Raw genomic sequence first — 17,628 nt, 5'->3', positions numbered from 1 at the left:
AACAATCCCCCGAAGACAGCTCCCTCCCGACGCCACCCCGGGGCCGCTGGTCAACACCTGGCCGCAGTGGGCCTGCCAGCGGGCCGTCCATCCTCTGGCTGCCCCCGAGGGCCCCCAGCCCCACGCCTGCTCCGACCCATGCTCTGCAGGGAGGGCGGCCCCCGAGAGTAGCCAGGGTTTAGGAGGGCATGGACACACCACTGAGAATAAAGCAAGAGGTGGGCGAACAGCAAGAAATAAGGGAGGGGAAAATGTTCTTCCTTTGAGTTTAACTGAAAATTAGAACCATCTCTGCTTCTTGCCTAGATACAGGGGAATAACGATGACATCTCCGTTCTATTTTTTTTTTTTTTTTTGCCACACCGCACGGCTTGTGAGATCTTAGTTCCCCAACTGGGAATCGAACCCAAGCCCCCTGCGGTGGAAGCGTGGAGTCCTAACCACTGGACCGCCAGGGAAGTCCGTCCATTCTGTCTTTAAACGGGCACACACCGAAGGGCGTCTCCTCCTGTTGCGGCTCCCCCTCCGCACTAACTGGCTAAGTGCACACTAACTTTCCGTCCCCGAGTCCCTGTTAACAACGTCTATGCTGTGGACGGGAAAGGCTCGCTCACTCACCATGATCATCGAGGAGAATATTCTCAGGCTTTAAGTCTCTGCAAGGGAAGAAACAACAACAGAAAGTCAGTTATTCGGAATTTGACGCTGGGATCCGTCGGCACCAGAGGAAAGACCCACAGACACCTCTGTGCTCTGAGCAACGGCAAGAAAGGCAGGTAACAGAACCCCCTCTGTGGGTCCAGTGGTGAGCCCTTGGTGTCGTCACGAGGCTCCAGTGGCCACGTGAAGGAGGAAGATCCTACAGACAACGCGCACAAAGCACACCGTTCTGCAGACTTAAGGGAAGACGTTCCGGCCGTGAGCGCGCAGCCCCGTGGTGAGGGGTTGGCCCCTAAGGAACGCGGCTCCATTTCTCTCGTCATTAATATACTGTTTAAAACGTCAACAACTGAACATTCCCCATACTAGAAGAATTCCATTGGGGGGTCAGACAGGCATGGATTCAGATCCTGGCTCTGCCACTTACCAGCTCTGTGGCCTCAACCTCTCCAAGCCTGTGTCCTCACCTGCAAGACACAGCGCCCAGCAGCCGCCCACTCCCCGGGCTGCGCAGGGTCTGGGCAAGACCAGGCCTCGTGGCAGCGAGCACATAACCCGCAGCAGTGACTGCTGATCACGGTTCCTGCGAAGGCAGGGCGACGCCACAAACTGCAAATAAGTGTGTCTCACCAAAGACGACAATATCTTAAGTGTGATATCTCAAACTACTTGTTTTTTCCCTTAGAGAGAAGAAAATTAGTTTTCAAAGGATTTATATTTAACTCTGATTTCAAGTGTGGCCCTGTCACAAGAATCCATCTTCCTGAGCATCACCCCTCCATCTGTGGCCGCGTCACTGGAACCTACAGAGGGGACAGAGCCAGCAGAAGAGAGCAGCCGCTCAGAGGAGGCTGGTCTCAAGGGGGCGCTCCCAGCCCACCCGCCCAGGGGCTGCAGTGACTGTAACGCCTCCCGGGGTCAGAAACCACACCCCAGAAGAGACACGAGAAGTTATCCTGCCCAGAAGCTCAGAGAATCAAGAATGTGGGCATGGGTCGCTGCATAGAAACATTCTCTGGAAAGACGCCCCTGCCACCGTCACTGGTCTCCCTGGGGAGCAGAGGGGCGGGAACGGGTGCCTTCTGCTTGCACTGTCCAGCCATGTGCACACCCTTGTTTTTTCTTTCATTCTTTTCTGTATTTAAAAAAATCCTAGGAAATGCAGTTGAAAACAAAGTAACCCTCCCTGTATGCAACATTCACAGCCGCACTCCACATCAACAGGACAGCTGCCCACCCACCTTACTTCAAACGTCTCTCGAGACTTCCTAAAGCCCAGATGCTCTGAGCGAGGGCCAGCACCACTCGGGAGCTGGCTGGAAGCAAATCGAGGGCCCGCCCGAGACCTACTGATGGCCGACCCGCATCCTCGCCTGGTCCCGGGACCGGCTCGTTGAAACGTGAGAAGCCTGACCTAACAACTGCCGCCAGTACCACTCTCAGCTGTCAGGTCCAGCGCCAGCCACCTGTTCCAAAAGGAGGTGCGCTGTATGTACTGCACAGAATAATCACGGTGGTAGCAGTAATGGTGTCAGCTAACTCCTCCTGAACGCTCTCCAGATGCCAAGATGTGTGCTTAAGCATTTGACACGCACCGACTCCTGCGACTGTCACAGCATCTCTGGAGTACATCCAGACACTCTTGGGCTGTAGCTAAGTCAGCAGGTCACTACGATGCCAGACGGCAAGCTGGGACCAATCCCAAAGCCGCCGTGCTCCCACCCTGCCCCACACCACACACTGGGTATCTGTCCTTTCCTGAACCTTCCCTCAAAAACCACTTCTGCAGGCTTTTCATCAGCCTCGCAGTTCTGTTCACACCTCTCTGAGTTTGGGCCCAGGGCGCTCAGCGGGAGAATGCTTCACCACGGCTGAGGTCACTCACCCCCGGGGCTTGGTTTCCTCAACCAAGTGAAAGGGTTTTACCAGATGATCTTTTCAGCTCCTTTTGTATTGAAAAGCGATGCTCTAATCATAACCTTAAGCCAGGAAGACAAACTAAGTTCAGCACATACACGAGGGTCTGACCAAAGCTGAGGATGAAAGGAAATAAGGTTGTCTTCTGACTTTTTTACACCATCCCCCAGCCCCGGTGCTGTCCTGCTGCCTGGTGTGTAACTGGTGTGCTCTCAGGCCATTTAAAAGTCACCTTTACCTCCATGTCCCGGTTCCCTGGAAACTCGGGTCGCTGGCTTCGTGCCCTTCCTCTTCTCGTTAAAAGAGAACTTTCCCATCTGGATCCCATTTCCCGACCTGCTACTGGGTCATGAGTTATCAGGAAATGGCGAAGTTGAAGATGATTTCTGGAGACTGAGGCTGGAGCCGCACCCTGGTCCACGGCTGACAGGCAGGCCTGCCCTCCCCGGCGCCCTCTGTCTCCCACGATGGCCTCAGTCACCCAGCCCCTCCCGGGAGGGAGACGTGAGCAGATGTGGGGAGGACCCGCTGGCAATGAGGTGGGGAGAACAGCACGGCCACAGGGAAGGTGTCTAGAGCTCTGGCCTAACTAGCACTTTAGTGCGGCCTAAATAGTTCAACCACGGTGTTGAAAAATTGTCTCTGCTCCAATGCAAAGGCATCTGGAGCAATGTTCCTGGTGGGAGTGTGATGAGAAAACAGCCATCTTGAGTTGGTGCCCAGGCACGTCACAGTATGACAACCTTCTCACACCTGAGTCTGGATAAGACAGAGATGACCCACTGGCCTCAGGGCAAGACTCTGAGGTCCTGGTCAGTCAGTGGCCCTGTCCAGAAGGCCAACTGACCTAAGAGAGCCACCAGGAAACGGGCTTCTTAGCTACTATTGCTTTTAGAGAACCAGTCACTAAGAGGCAGAAATGTCCAATCTGGAAGAATGTGGGTCATATACAGATTAACGGTCCCTATAAACATTAAAATCTGCCATTCTTACTATAAACGTCCATGTTTCAAAAAGGGTAGAAAACAAGAGAGATCATCCTTTGAAGCACTTACCATAAATGGTAATTATATCTCCACTTATGTGTTCACCCACACACAGCACTTCTAGCTTATAAGCTTCCTGAGGACAAGGACCTCAAAATCTGATGTGTCCCCAGGACGTGCTTCAAGCACACAGCTCAGGAGCATATAAACCTGGGACTCAATACATATTTCTGGAATGAATAAATGAACCTTTCAGCTACTGATAAATCTGACGTGATAGCAATAATCTGTAGTGTCTAAAGGCCTGCATGACCCAATTCAGTACTGAAACAAATTACAGGTCTGAACTGTTCCCCTCTCCCCATTGTTCTCCTGCACACCAGCTGCATTCTCCTTAGAGTGGGGAAGAGTCACCTGCTTTCCAATCCACAATTCATCCAATGCACAGCTAGACGTCCCCCTCCCTTAGTGTAATTTCTAATGGCATTTTCTCTTGATCATTTCCAACTACAGCATTCCAGACAAGTGGAAGTGTCATGATTCAAATCTTGTTTAATACAGGATAAGTCAGAGTCAAGTCTCTTCAGAAATGTAACAGTCCAACCAAGAAGAGGTTCCCCTTGCCCCTCCTGTTACGGAGAAGAGGGCAGAACACAGGACCTCACCGGGTACCCATCACTCACCAGGAAGGTACATGGACGTGATGCCTTCCTCACAAGACTGTTGGGAAGATGAGATGAGATGACAGTGCATGTCAAAGTGCTCTGAAACTGTTACGTGTTCTACTAGTGAATGTTATTGGTATCGATTTTGACCGAAGCCAGCAGCATTTTTTGCTACTCATATCAGAGGGGGTGGTTTTCTCTAAGCACAGTGATACACGGAAACAAAGCCAGAGTTCAATGTGTTCGCCATGACGAGCTCCGACTCTGCAGGAATCACCCTGCCTGAGTCACCCCTCCTGCTGGCGGACACGGACGCTGCTGTGTAACCGCGTGTGAGCACCCAGCCCCAGGTGCATCTCCAGGGACCCTACGCTGAACACACCTCCTCCCAAAGCAACGGCTGCGTCCTTCCTCCTCTAAGAAAGCAGGAGGTGGAGCTTTGGTTTTAAATAATTACAAATCTTAACAAACCCCGCACTCTTCCCAGAAGCCAGCCTAATCACTCTGAGTCACACGTACCCGCCTTGCCATGTAGTGTCGCTCTCAGAACACAAAGGAGCTGTTTCTGATCCTTCAGAAAGCCGCCTGTCAACTCACTCCCAACTCCCATGAGTAGCGCAAAGTATCCAAATGCACCCAGAGCTCCTGAAAGATGCCGTGGTGGTCAGGTCCAGTGCCAGGAAAACACCTGGTCTGAACGCTGGAGAGACCATCTCACTAGAGTCACTTTTAGGACAAGGAGATTATCTTCCAGAATTTCATTAAACCATAAATGATTCTCCTGGATTCCACAGCCACTTCCAGCTTGTGGATGTAGCATGAGCCCTGCAGACCGGTCTTTCTCTTTTCGGAAAGCAAGTGCCCGGCTTGAGCTTTGATTGCCGAGAAATCCACTTGAAAGAGGGCTATCTCTAATAAACACACTGCCAGCCACTGGCTAGAGACCAACACACTGCCAGCCACTGCCCACACCCCCACTGAGGCGTCTTTATTTTTGTTAGAGAGACCTTGGTTGATTTCCATAAGTGACCATTTGGGTGCCTTGCCTTTTCTCTTCCTGTGCTTTAAATTCTCGCTCTCACGTTTTACATTCACCAGTAAACGGTGAGCCCCCCTTGAAACCCTAGGCCCCTGCTCTAGACCCCAATAAAAGTAGACTCCCAAACCCACACTCATGCTTCTTCCCCTGCCCCACCTGGCCGTAATTTCCAGGCCCTGTAAGTAATAAACCTTGTCTCTTTCAACATCTCCTGATGGTTGTTGCTGAGGGTGTCCTGCAATCATAGTAAGAACCACAAGGCGGGTCCAGCCACAACGCTGGTTACCAGTGGGCTGAGACTGGCACGGAACAGTGGGTTTATCAGAAAAAGAGCGACCATGAAGCTGTCGCTGCAGAGAAACATCTTGATAAGGTTCTGGATTAGAAATTTTATTTTCCACAAAGACAATGCAAAATAATTGATTTAATGGTTGAGATAAGTAACAAAATTTAACTCCCAATCTGAGAACTGAACTTGTAACCTAAAGAATCTATGCAAAGAGGGCTTCCCTGGTGGTGCAGTGGTTGAGAGTCTGCCTGCCAATGCAGGGGGCACGGGTTCGAGCCCTGGTCTGGGACGATCCCACATGCCGCGGAGCAACTAGGCCCGTGAGCCACAACTACTGAGCCTGTGCGTCTGGAACGTGTGCTCCGCAACAAGAGAGGCCGCAATAGTGAGAGGCCCGTGCACCACGATGAAGAGTGGCCCCCGCTTGGTGCAACTAGAGAAAGCCCTCGCACAGAAACGAAGACCCAACACAGCCAAAAATAAATAAATTAATTAATTAATTTAAAAAAAAAAGAAAAAAAAGACATATATGCATGAAAAAAAAAAAGAATCTATGCAAAGAGAAAACGCAAAACAACACCAAACCTTAGTAAGCAAGTAGTAACCGAAGGCCTTCTCGTCTACTGAACATCCCTGAGAAACCACAGCCTCCACGTGCCTCACGATAAAAGAACGACAGTCTTCGGCTTGACCCTATAGTATACAAGCTCTGTAAACTATAGCTCAGATTCTGCCTCTGATAGTGACATTAGGATACCTGATGAGAGAGCTGGCCTCTGGGACATCAATCTCAAATTGCTTTCTCTATATTCACCGTCTATAAATACAAACAGCATTTACCAGGCAGATTTTTAACTATTGATTGTTCCAGTCTGTTTCAGAAGACTCATGAGGGTGCACTGACTCAAGGTTTTGTACATCTATCCAAAACTTCCCTCTCATGAAGTACCAACAGAAGCAGCAGGATTCTAGTGGGGAGGAAAAATAAACATACACGGGCTTTACTGTCTTCATTCACAGACGACATGATTCTGTATGTAGAAAACCCTAAGGAATTCACAGTAAACTCCTAAAGCTAATGAGAGTTCAGCAAGGACACAAGATCATTACCCAGAAATTGATGGGATTTCTACATACTAGCAATAAACAATCCAAAATGAAATTAAGAAAACAATTGCATTTGAAATACTAACAAAAAGAATCAAACACTCAAGAATAAATTTAACAAAAAAAAGTACAAGACTTATATACTGAAAACTACAAAACATTGCTGAGAGAAATTAAAGAACATCTAAATAAATGGAAAGACATTCTGTGTTCATAGATCAGAAAATTCAATATGGTTAAGATATCCATTATCCCCAAATTGATCTATAGATTCAATGCAATCCTTAGCAGGCAAAATATACATACATACATATATATACGTATACATATATATATACACACATATATTTCTTTTTTTTTTAACAGAAACTGACAAGCTGATCCTAACATTCATATGGAAATGCAAAGGACCCAGAATAGCCAAAATATCTTGAAAAAGAAGAACAAACTCAGAGACTTCATATCTCCCAATTTCACAACTGACTACCAAGGTGCAGTAATCAAGACAGTGTAGAACAGGCAGGAGCACAGACACAGACCAACGGAATAGAACTGACGGAGTCCTGAGTTCTCCCACCCTCTAGCCCCTGGAAACCACTTTTCTACTCTATTTCTATGAGTCTGACTTTTTTTTTTTTAGCTATGTACCCAGGAGTGGGATCTCTGGATCATATGGGTGTTCTATTTTTAATTTTTTTTTAAAGGAAACTCCATACTGTTTTCCATAGTGGCAAAACTGAAAACATTTTCAGAAGCCAACTCTTTAAAATTTTCATAGTCTTTCTGCCATATCTACCTGTATACATATTGTACTTTTTTATGAAAAAAAACTCTTATAATTTAAAAGAAATCACACTATCAAAACGACAGAGGGAATTCCCTGGCGGTCCAGTGGTTAGGACTCCATGCTTTCACTGCCAAGGGCCCTGGTTCAGTCCCTGGTTGAGGAACTAAGATCCCACAAGCCACGCGGCACAGCCAAACAAACAAACAAACAAACAAGCACCAAAAACAACAGAAAGCAAAGAACACCATCCCCAGAAAGGCTGCCCAGCAGCCCGGCCTGGGCTGTACTCAGCCTGGGGCTCCTTTCATCGCTGGTTGTTTCAGGCACTTTATCTGAATGACAGGAGAGAAGTATAGAGAAAAGAAGTGAAACACTCCAGGAAAATTATGTCTGGAATAAAAGGCCCTCAAGGATGCTATGGCTTTTTACTAACTTCTTAAGCTTTTCTCCAAATAAATAAATGTAAAAAGGCACAGCCTAGGGCCTGGTAGGCAACAGAAAAGCCACACACGCTTGCTCCTTCCTTCCCACTCTCTTTACAAATGCTCTGGTTTAGTCACACTCCTCTGTTCACTTTCTCCAAGATGCAAACACAACTCACGTCTCAGCTCATGTCTCCCCTGGAAGAACCACCCTCTTCCCCCTGCCCAGATCTTCTTAGCCATCCTTCCAAGCTGCAATCTAAGTTCCAGCTCCTCCAGGAAGCCTTCCCTGATCAGGCCTTGGCCTAATTTGAAGCATTAATCCATTACATTTAATTGCTCACGAAACGCAGGCCCCTCTTTGGGAGACTCCTTAACTGCATTGCAGCATCTGCCTCGATGCCTCCATGGAGGCTGGAGGCTGCACTTGAAGGCCGCGCACTCCCCACGCTACCCTACCGGGGCTCTCAAGGCAGCTCTGTGGGCAGGAGGGCAAGGTTGCCCGAGGCTCTCAATTCTGACTGGTGACAAGCTCTTCCCTAAGGATGCTTAAAGCCCAGCCTGAGTGCCCCCTCTTTTCGGACCTTTAAACTGCTGAAATAGTAGAGCATTTTTATTTGTACTGTCTCTGTGCAAAAAGCCAGACCATCTCTCTAGGACCTGGTCTGATAAAATCTGTCAAGTGGAAATCTCTGAAAATAGGTAAGAGTACATAAGAACCCCTCTCCTTTGAAGCATGCAAGCCGTGCTTTAACAGGTCCTTGTTTAAAGGGGGCGGGAATGTACCATTAGAGCCTGAAAGCCATCGGTCATTCACTCAACAGACACTTGGTGGCACCTCCTGATGGCAGGTGTTATGGGCACAGTAGGGACGAGACACACCTGCTCAGCCGGAGGGCAAGTGGGAGCCCACGGTAAAAGGATGGGGGAAATCAAAATCTTCCAACCAATCCAGTAATGCATTTTAACACCAGAAGCAAGCAAAGGCGGCTCAACTGTACTTAACTGTAACAAACTAATTTCCTCTAGCGGTAAAACTGGAATCAAAGCTCCTCTAGGTTTGGGCCACGCTTCAGAGCCACTCCCTGTAAGGACAATGGCCAGGCCGTCTCCATTCAGACGACCCCCTCTCCCTCAAGGGCAACCGTTCCCAGGGGAGCAGGCCACCCCTTGCTCCACAACTCACGCTGGGCGGGGCCATGTCAGTCCCTCGGCCCAGCCTGGTAGCTGATCCTCAAGAGATACTTAACTTGGCTCTGGGCTACGAAAGACAAGGAAAAGTCGGAAGTTCATCAGAACTGGGATGGGTAAGATGAAGGTCTCCTAAGAAGCTAGCCAGCCAGAGGGACCCTGCCCCCAGGATGGGCAACATGGAGTGCTGTGAGGATGTGGTCAGAGGAGGCGGCTTCTGGAAAGAGGACATCTGTGTGCTAACTCTGCATGGTGGGCAGGAGTTGCTCAGAGTGAAGCAGGAGGGGCCGTGGTGAAAGAAAGGCATCCACATGGGGAGCCGCAAGAGCAAAGGGGTGAAGACAGGAGGACGCTCTGCACAAGTTCCACGAGAGCAAGCTGACCTGAGGAAGATGTGATCTAAGCCACTGACCCTAGAAAACAGAGAGTAATTTGAGAAATATTCAGGAGTGAGTTGGTGACCAAAGCCAGGGAGGATTTGGACTAGAGGGGGAGGACTGGGGCAAGGGATGGGCAGACCCCTTGGGAATTTAGAAGAAAGGGCAAGGATAGACACGCCCATCAGGGAACGACGTGCATACAGCCGGTAGGTGGACGCGCAGAGATGAATACAGGGAGCTGCCCAGGGAGTGGCCAAGAAGAGCATCAGAGCCCAGGACTCCAGCACCTAAAGGGTGGTGGAGGGACTGCTTTCCCTAAAACTTGATCTATTGATCATATGAAACTAATTCCAACTATTGTACTCAATTTTCTTTACTGAATTCTAAGACGAAGAAGTATTAAAACACGTATTATTATTTTAAGACATCTGTTATTTTGTTGGGACCCAGTCCCTAGTCCTTAGCAGAACTGTCAAAATGTCTAATAATCTTGGAAATGGGTTCTTCTCGTGCTTATGTGAGTAGCAAGACCATATTTGACCAACTTAAAACTATTATACTTACTAGAGATAAAAGAGAACTAAAAAAAAAACCAAGGTCCACCTCTGATTGGCCATATTTCCAGCAGCGTGGGAGCACAGCCCCAAGGGACCACCACCAAGCGGCTCACCCACGGCCCTCCTGCCCAGGCCCCTAAGAGCCGCCAGCAAGAGCTTCGAGGTGGCCTAAGGCTCAGGAGGACCAGGCTTCAAGGCCCCCGAAGTCCATGCCATTCTTACCTGTACACAATTCTTTCCCTCTGCAAATCCTCCAAGCCACAGCACAGCTCTGCAGCATAGAAAATAGCTCTCTGCTCATCGAAGCCGGGGTTGCCCAAGTTGTAAATGTGAAACTTCAGGTCCCCTCCATTCATAATGGTTAGCACCAAGCACAAGGAATCTTTGGTTTCGTAAGTGTAGCATAAGCTAACCTAAAGACAACAGCATCATAAAAAACAAAACACAGAAACCTGCTCATTCATTGGGGATTTACTCCATTTGCTAACAATAATCAAATAATCCATGTTAGATGTATAATTAGAACACCCAACTACTGCTTGCTTCAGGGAAACGTACACCGTGCGCCATCTTGAACCTTCAACTACTGAAGATCTTACAGCTGCTCCGTATTGAAAGCAGAGAACCTTCTATGTCTAACTGAGTCAGTGTCAAACCTTCACAAAGACACCTGGGGTCATGATCCTCAAAGCTATGCTCTACTCACTGAGCACCTACAGTCCATACTTGCGGAATGTCTGCATTTAGCATAAAATTTGAAGACAGCTCCCAGCAGTGCAAGAGGGGTCTTGTGCTGCACACCCTTCCAACATTTTGTGTTGTCAGTCAACGCTGGTGGAGGTACGGTGGTCTCTTATTGTGGTTTTAATTCTCATTCCTCTGTATATGCAAATATGGAGGCTATATCTCAAACTGTTTTCATGTATAATACTTATTATCTACTTGGAACCTCTTTTGTGAAGTGCCTATTCAAGTTTTTTGCCCACTTTTCTATTGGTCTGTATGCCATTTTACACACACGAGTGCACACACACACACACCCTTCTGGGATTCTGATTGGGATTGCATTTAATTCATTTAATCTATATGTCAATTCGGGGAGAACCGACATCTTCACGGCACTGAGTCTTCCAATCCATGAACATGGTACCCCACCACCCATTTAGGTCTTCTTTAATTTTTTGTAATGGTATTTTACAGTTTCCAGGGTAGAAGTCTTGCACGTTTCGCTTGATTTTTTCCTAGATTTTGATGTTTCTTGGTGCTACTGTAAATGGTTTCAATTAAAAATTTTCATTTTCTAATTGTTTCATATCTAATTGGTGCCATATCTAATAACTTGGCCAAATTAGAAAGTCTTGGACTGTCTACGCACACAATCATGTTGTGGTGGGGTGGGGGGGACTGGGGAGGAGGAGGAGGAGATGAACTCGACAGAGGTACCGGTCAGGACCTGCTGGTGGACCATAAGCAGGAAGGGAAAAATAGAATCAAGGACAAAGGAAAATATTTCTAGGTTCCTTGGGAGAGGCCAAGAATATAGAAACCAAAATGTTTTATTTAAGTAGAATAAACCCAAACTACTATTTTTGTCCCTTTCATAAAGCTAGATCGTTTCAAGGTAGTTACAAAAATATGTTTAAAGCAACTCCAAGATGAGCCCATTTTATTAAAGATTTTCACGTAATGCACATAGGACTGACATATCATACACATTAACTCTTGCTATCACATTTAGATGATGGCTGTGAAGGTCTCTGTTTTGGAACATTTGTGCCCCAGCACAAAGCAGCTGACCTCAGTAGTGAGAAATAAATGATACCACGAATCCTTTTATAAATTGTCTTTCACTCTCCCCCTTCGACATGTAATTAGGTGGAGAGAAAGCAGGTTTGCAGACGAAAACCACACTACTTGATGCACGGCCTGGAGCCAGCGTCCCTGGGCTCAGTCCTTACCTGCGACAGTAAGGGTGAGGTCTGAGGCCTCCTACAAATTGGGATGTGCTAGTTGAGGGCGAGCAGTAAACCTGCCGGTGTCAGAAAGGGGACAGAGGTGGAGACACGAGGCCCACCTGAGGAGCCAGCCGGGCAGAGAAGTGTCTTCAAGCCTGTCGCTCAGCTGGAGGCTGCGACAAAGCGCAGGGTGAGTTCGGCCGCTGCCACAGAGGACGGGGCGCCTCGTCAGCGAAGAGTCACTGCCAGACCGGGCGGCGGGGGACAGCAACAGATTCATAACAAATCGCCACTGTTTTACGTGTGTGTCCAGTGAGGACTGAACGGGGAAGAGAGGGCTGCTCCCGGCACCTCTCCCCATGAACAGCCAGGACAGCAAAAGCCCGCACACGCTCAGCTAAGAAAAGGCACGAGCCCGGCAGCAGGTCTGCTGGAAAAATGCCGCTTATCCCGCACTCCACAGCGAGGACGGAGATACTTACTACAAATCTACTATGCACTTTTTCTAGGATTCTTTTTTCATTGAGAGCCATAGCTTCCCCTTTCCTCCTCTTTATTCTTTTCTTTTTCAGCTTTTTACAGGCGTACATTTTCCCCGTGGCTCGCACTTGACAGGCACAAACCTAGTTTAAAAAGAGAAAAGAAAAAAGGCTTTCATCCACCTGACGGTCCTTAGGCTACAAAAAGAAACCTGTGTTCTCCATGACAATTCCCTCTGGTGAAGAGCAGCATGGGATCTGCTGAGCCAAGACCACTGCAGTCGCGGTCACAGCAGGGTCCCGAGGCAGCTCCTTCTCTCACACCCTCGGGTCCCCATCTACGAAGGTAGCTGAGGCCACCAAGGGCTTTATGAACTCGAGCATGGTGACAGTGGAACTCATGCACATGTGATCCTGCCGCATCTGCTTAAATATGTCTCCCTATTTCTTTCTACTTTTTGTACAAGAACAAAAGTTTTTGAGACTAAATATTCTTGATTTTTTTTTAAAATTCAAGAATAAGAAAATGTACTTCATAGAATCCATAGACTTTCATGCCTTTATCCTACTTAATTAGTTCTTAAAGTAATATTTATATGTTACCTCACATTATGAAAATTTTCAAACATAGACAAGTGGAGAGAATAGTACAGTAGGCCCCCAGGTACCAGTCTTCCAGTTTCCAGGCTATCAACGCCTGGCTGTCGTGTTTCCTCCGAGCCCCACCTACTCCACACCCCAGACACACACACACCCCACAGACACACACACACCCCAGACACACACACACACCCCAGACACACACAGACACACACACACACTCCAGACACACACACACTCCCCAGAGACACACACACCCCACAGACACACACACACACCCCACAGACACACACATACCCCACAGACACACACACACCCCAGACACACACACACCCCCCACACAAACACACACACCCCACAGACACACACACACACCACACACACCCCAGACACACACACACCCCCCAGACACACACACACCCCACAGACACACACACACCCCAGACACACACACACACCCCAGACACACACACACACCCCAGACACACACACACCACAGACACACACACCCCCCACACACCCCCCCCACACACACACCCCAGGCACACACACACCCCAGAAACACACACACCCCAGACACACACACACCCCACAGACACACACACCCCCAGACACACACACACACCACAGACACACACACACACCACAGACACACACGCCACAGACACACACACCCCAGACACACACACACCCCCCAGACACAGACACACACACACACCCCAGAGACACACACACCCCACAGACACACAAACACACCCCACAGACACACACACACCCCACACACACACACACACCACAGACACACACCCCACAGACACACACCCCACACACACACACACCCCAGGCACACACACACCCCACACACACACCCCACAGACACACACACACACCCCACAGACACACACACACACACCCCAAAGACACACACACCACAGACACACACACACACCTCAGACACACACACACACCACGGACACACACGCCACAGACACACACACGCCACACACATGCACACAGAGGATTACTTTAAAAGTGAATATAAGACGTGATATAATGTTATCCATTAATATAATAATTTTGATGGTAAAATATAAAGCGCATTGTGGAAAATATTGAAAGTATTAATAAGGACAATGATAAAACACCCAAAATTCCAAGATAACGATCATTAATATTTTGCTGTATAAGCTTCTAAGTGCCCCTTTGTACACGTATGTGCACGAATATATACCTTGCTCCCACACAACCTCTGGCTTTTAGGGAAAATTGGGCTTATGTTACAGAACAGATAATATTTTATAACCTCCTTTTTTCATCTTACAGTGCGACTATTTTCTCATCATTAAACGTTCTCCAAATATGTGACTATTCCAAAATTTATTTCATCATTTTCCTCCCATTAAGTCTCTGCACATCTCTTTATCGTGAACTTAAGTCCCTTTAAGTGGAGTTGCCAAATCCACTTTGCCTGAGGCAAAGGAGGCAGGCACTGCACGACCAGCGGGATGCAAATCCTCAGATGCTCCTCATGACAGCCGGTGGGGCAGGGATCGCTGTCCCCTCTGCAGGACGAGACCAAGGTGGGGAACCCAGATCACACAGCTGGAAGCGGTGGCACAGGAGCTTGACCGCAGGGCTGCGTGGGTCCTAAGGACGTGCTCTCTCCGCTGCACTATGCAGCCTCCAAAGCCACGCACAGGGATGCCCACCCGGCTCCCCTTCCACTGCGCCTGCCTCAGCACCCTACAGACCTGCTTTGGAAGACTTAGATCTTAAGTGAAAGCACTGCTGTTGACAAAATAAGACCAAAATGTTGGCCTTTCAAACGCACTGGAAGAGGTGGCAGTATTTGGAAAAAGTAAATGCACGACTGGTATTCGGATTGAAAGGACCCTGAGGCTGTCTGCCTTAGTCACAGGGTTCTAACAGAAGAGAAATGGACTATTCGCTCCCCTCCGGGCCTGACGCAGCTACAGCACATCCAGAACAAGTCTGTGAAAAACCACAGTGGTTTATTTGTCCATACAACCATTTGTTTGGAAATACACGTGACTGTGTTAAAGAGTAATCTATAAGATCATAAATACACCAAGTTTTTTCACAACAGTTAAAACTTGCCAACGTGTTCCCACCGAGTCCACTGTTAAAACTTCTGTGTGGCCAGAGCTAGAACTTCATTCTTTTGTAAACACAAGACCCATGTGCTTGAAACCTTCCTCTGCTGTTTACAGAGTCTGAGCTTTGTCCTCGCAGGTGGAGAGGGGCAGGATGGCGTGAACCCAAGCGCTCCAGGAGCGACAGAGGAGGGTCCCCGCAGAAGTGTCTGCTAGGAAGGGTTACAGCAAGCATTTGGCCGGGTGATGTGCAGTGTCCTAAAAGCTCTCCAGAACGGTATCAGAGGACAACGCTGCTGGCTCTCCCGGGGCAGTGGCCACGTGGACCAATTTCTTCCCACGTCAACTGTGAGTGGATGACAAATCTCCCTGGTGGTGTGACACCTCTGGGGCCGGTGCTCTAATTCATGTTAAGGGAACTCTGGTGGCTTTCGCTCTGGCCTTCAGTTGGAACTTGGGAGCACACCTGATGCAAATCACACGCAGACAGTACAACCTGCTCTGACCCGACACACACTCTCAGCTCCTCTACGGCTCGCCTGGGTCTGGGGACTTAGAAAGGCTTGAACTGAAAGTGACCACTCCAGATACTTAGTGAGGCAACTGACATCTCCTTAAGTCACCTAAACAGAACTGCACGGGACTCTCTGTCCGCCTACCACAGTGGTCTCTATCTAGGAGTGCCATCATATTTAAAGACCATCTCTCATGAATCTGTGGGTAGTTTCTTTAGGATTTTCCCAAATGTACACATTTTCTAACACCTTTCAATGCAGGTGTAAGGTACATACATGTCCGGAGTTGAGTTAAATGAGCATATTTGATAATATACTTTGTACTACGTGAACTTTTAGGCTAGTCCTAAATTATGGAAATGGAGTAACAGAAATTCCACCATATGGAAACAGAATAATCTTTTCAGTCAGGACGACCTTGCTGAGCTTGAACACTGAACATGAGAAAACAACTTAAGAAATATGAAGTGAAATGTAAAACCACAAAGACAGTGAATCATTTTTTCCCCGGATCTCTGAATTTTTTAAAAGCTTGTACCTTCTGCTCAAAGTTCAACATTAATTCTCACGGTTGCTAAAATTATTCCCAAAACACACAGTAAGGAAATGAATGTACTGGTAAAGTCGATACATTACCTGAAGATCATGCTTTTCAGTTACCTTGCTGTCTACTTTTCTAGAAGTATTGCTCGTAGCTGGTCACGTACTACTTACCTCTCCAAATCCGCCTTTTCCTAGAACTCTGTAATGTCTAAATGTGTTCTTTGTTACTGGTTGCCTAATTAATTAAAAAAAAAAAAAAAAAAAGCTTAAGGCCTCACATCACACTGCTATTTTGAAAGAGAACAGCCTACCTAGCTCCTGTCCTAGCCTGAGTTAGGGAACCCCAGTGCTCCAAGAGGGTGCCCAGGGCAAGGGTGCTATGCTCAGGGCCTGTGGCTCCCTCAGTGGGGCGGCTTTTCAGAGACAAGCACGTCAACATGTAAAACTGGTTGAAAACGCTGAAGATAGTTGCAGAACAGTCCAGTTATCCTTACTAACTAAACACAAGCCTGCAGCCAGCCCACGCTATGAAATATGTCTGTGTTCTTCAGCACGGCTCTTGGGGCCTGTCAGAAAGCTGCTGAGGGAAGTGACCTCGACAGTGAGCTGCCTTGTGAAAAAAGAACCTCAAAGGCGATGTTTACACCAAAGCCTCAAAAGAAACCTGTATGAACAAGAAGTGGAAATTTAATAAATCCATAATAATTGTAATAATAACTGCAACAACAACAGTAGTGGCAGCTAACACTTTCTGAGCACTTATTTTGTGCACCAAGCACCGTGCTAAGCGTTTTACACACATTCCTCCGGTGACCCTAGCAGTCCAGGGGTGTGGATTCTATCATTACTTCTCTTCTCTTACAGAACAAGGACCTATAATTACTTCTCTCCTCATACAGGCTATGTCGCTGCCTGAAGACACACAGCCAGTAGGAGGCTGAGCAAAGGCTGAGCCCGCAAAGACGCAACCACCACATGGGATTACGTTTCTGTGAGTCTAGGATATGGTTTACTCTCTAACTACGGCACCAACAGGGCTAACTGCCATTTTAAAAAGAGAAAACAGAGTCCACTGGATCCAAAGAAATTGTGTAATGAATATTAATAATTTCTGTACAAAAATGCCATATACAACCCAAGATTTCCAATAGTATTTTGACAGATGGAAAAGTATACATCAATCAGTATGCAGTAATGGAAGTTACGACTTGTTTTTACTGAATTTTAAATTAGAACATACCTTTCCAGCCATTTCCACTGTAAAAATCGAGAAAAATATGAGCTTTCTTGGTATTCTTCAAATGATTCTCCACTTAAATAGCCATGGACAATTCTAGAAAAAGTTTTTATGCAATTATGTACATTTGTTGCATTACAAAATGAAAACAACTGTGTTTTAGTGCGTAAGTGAGCACTGGATAT

General features: G+C 47.6%; 1 protein-coding gene across 2 annotated transcripts in view; it reads right to left on the bottom strand.

Moving 5' to 3' along the window:
• GRK4 (G protein-coupled receptor kinase 4) overlaps window positions 1-17,628 on the bottom strand; it is a 105,471-nt gene that overhangs the window by 32,814 nt on the left and 55,029 nt on the right. For both annotated transcript variants that reach the window (XM_061191901.1, XM_061191902.1), the window contains exons 6-10: window positions 17,447-17,539; window positions 16,378-16,441; window positions 12,438-12,578; window positions 10,223-10,413; window positions 619-656 (exon numbers count right to left, since the gene is read on the bottom strand). In XM_061191901.1, the coding sequence (XP_061047884.1) occupies window positions 619-656; window positions 10,223-10,413; window positions 12,438-12,578; window positions 16,378-16,441; window positions 17,447-17,539 (527 nt within the window). The remainder of the gene's footprint in view (window positions 1-618; window positions 657-10,222; window positions 10,414-12,437; window positions 12,579-16,377; window positions 16,442-17,446; window positions 17,540-17,628) is intronic.

The sequence above is a fragment of the Eubalaena glacialis genome, chromosome 5, assembly GCF_028564815.1.
Source record: "Eubalaena glacialis isolate mEubGla1 chromosome 5, mEubGla1.1.hap2.+ XY, whole genome shotgun sequence".
Lineage (NCBI taxonomy): Eukaryota > Metazoa > Chordata > Mammalia > Artiodactyla > Balaenidae > Eubalaena > Eubalaena glacialis.
Note: the sequence above shows the minus strand (reverse complement) of the source record. Positions and strands in the feature narration are given on the sequence as shown.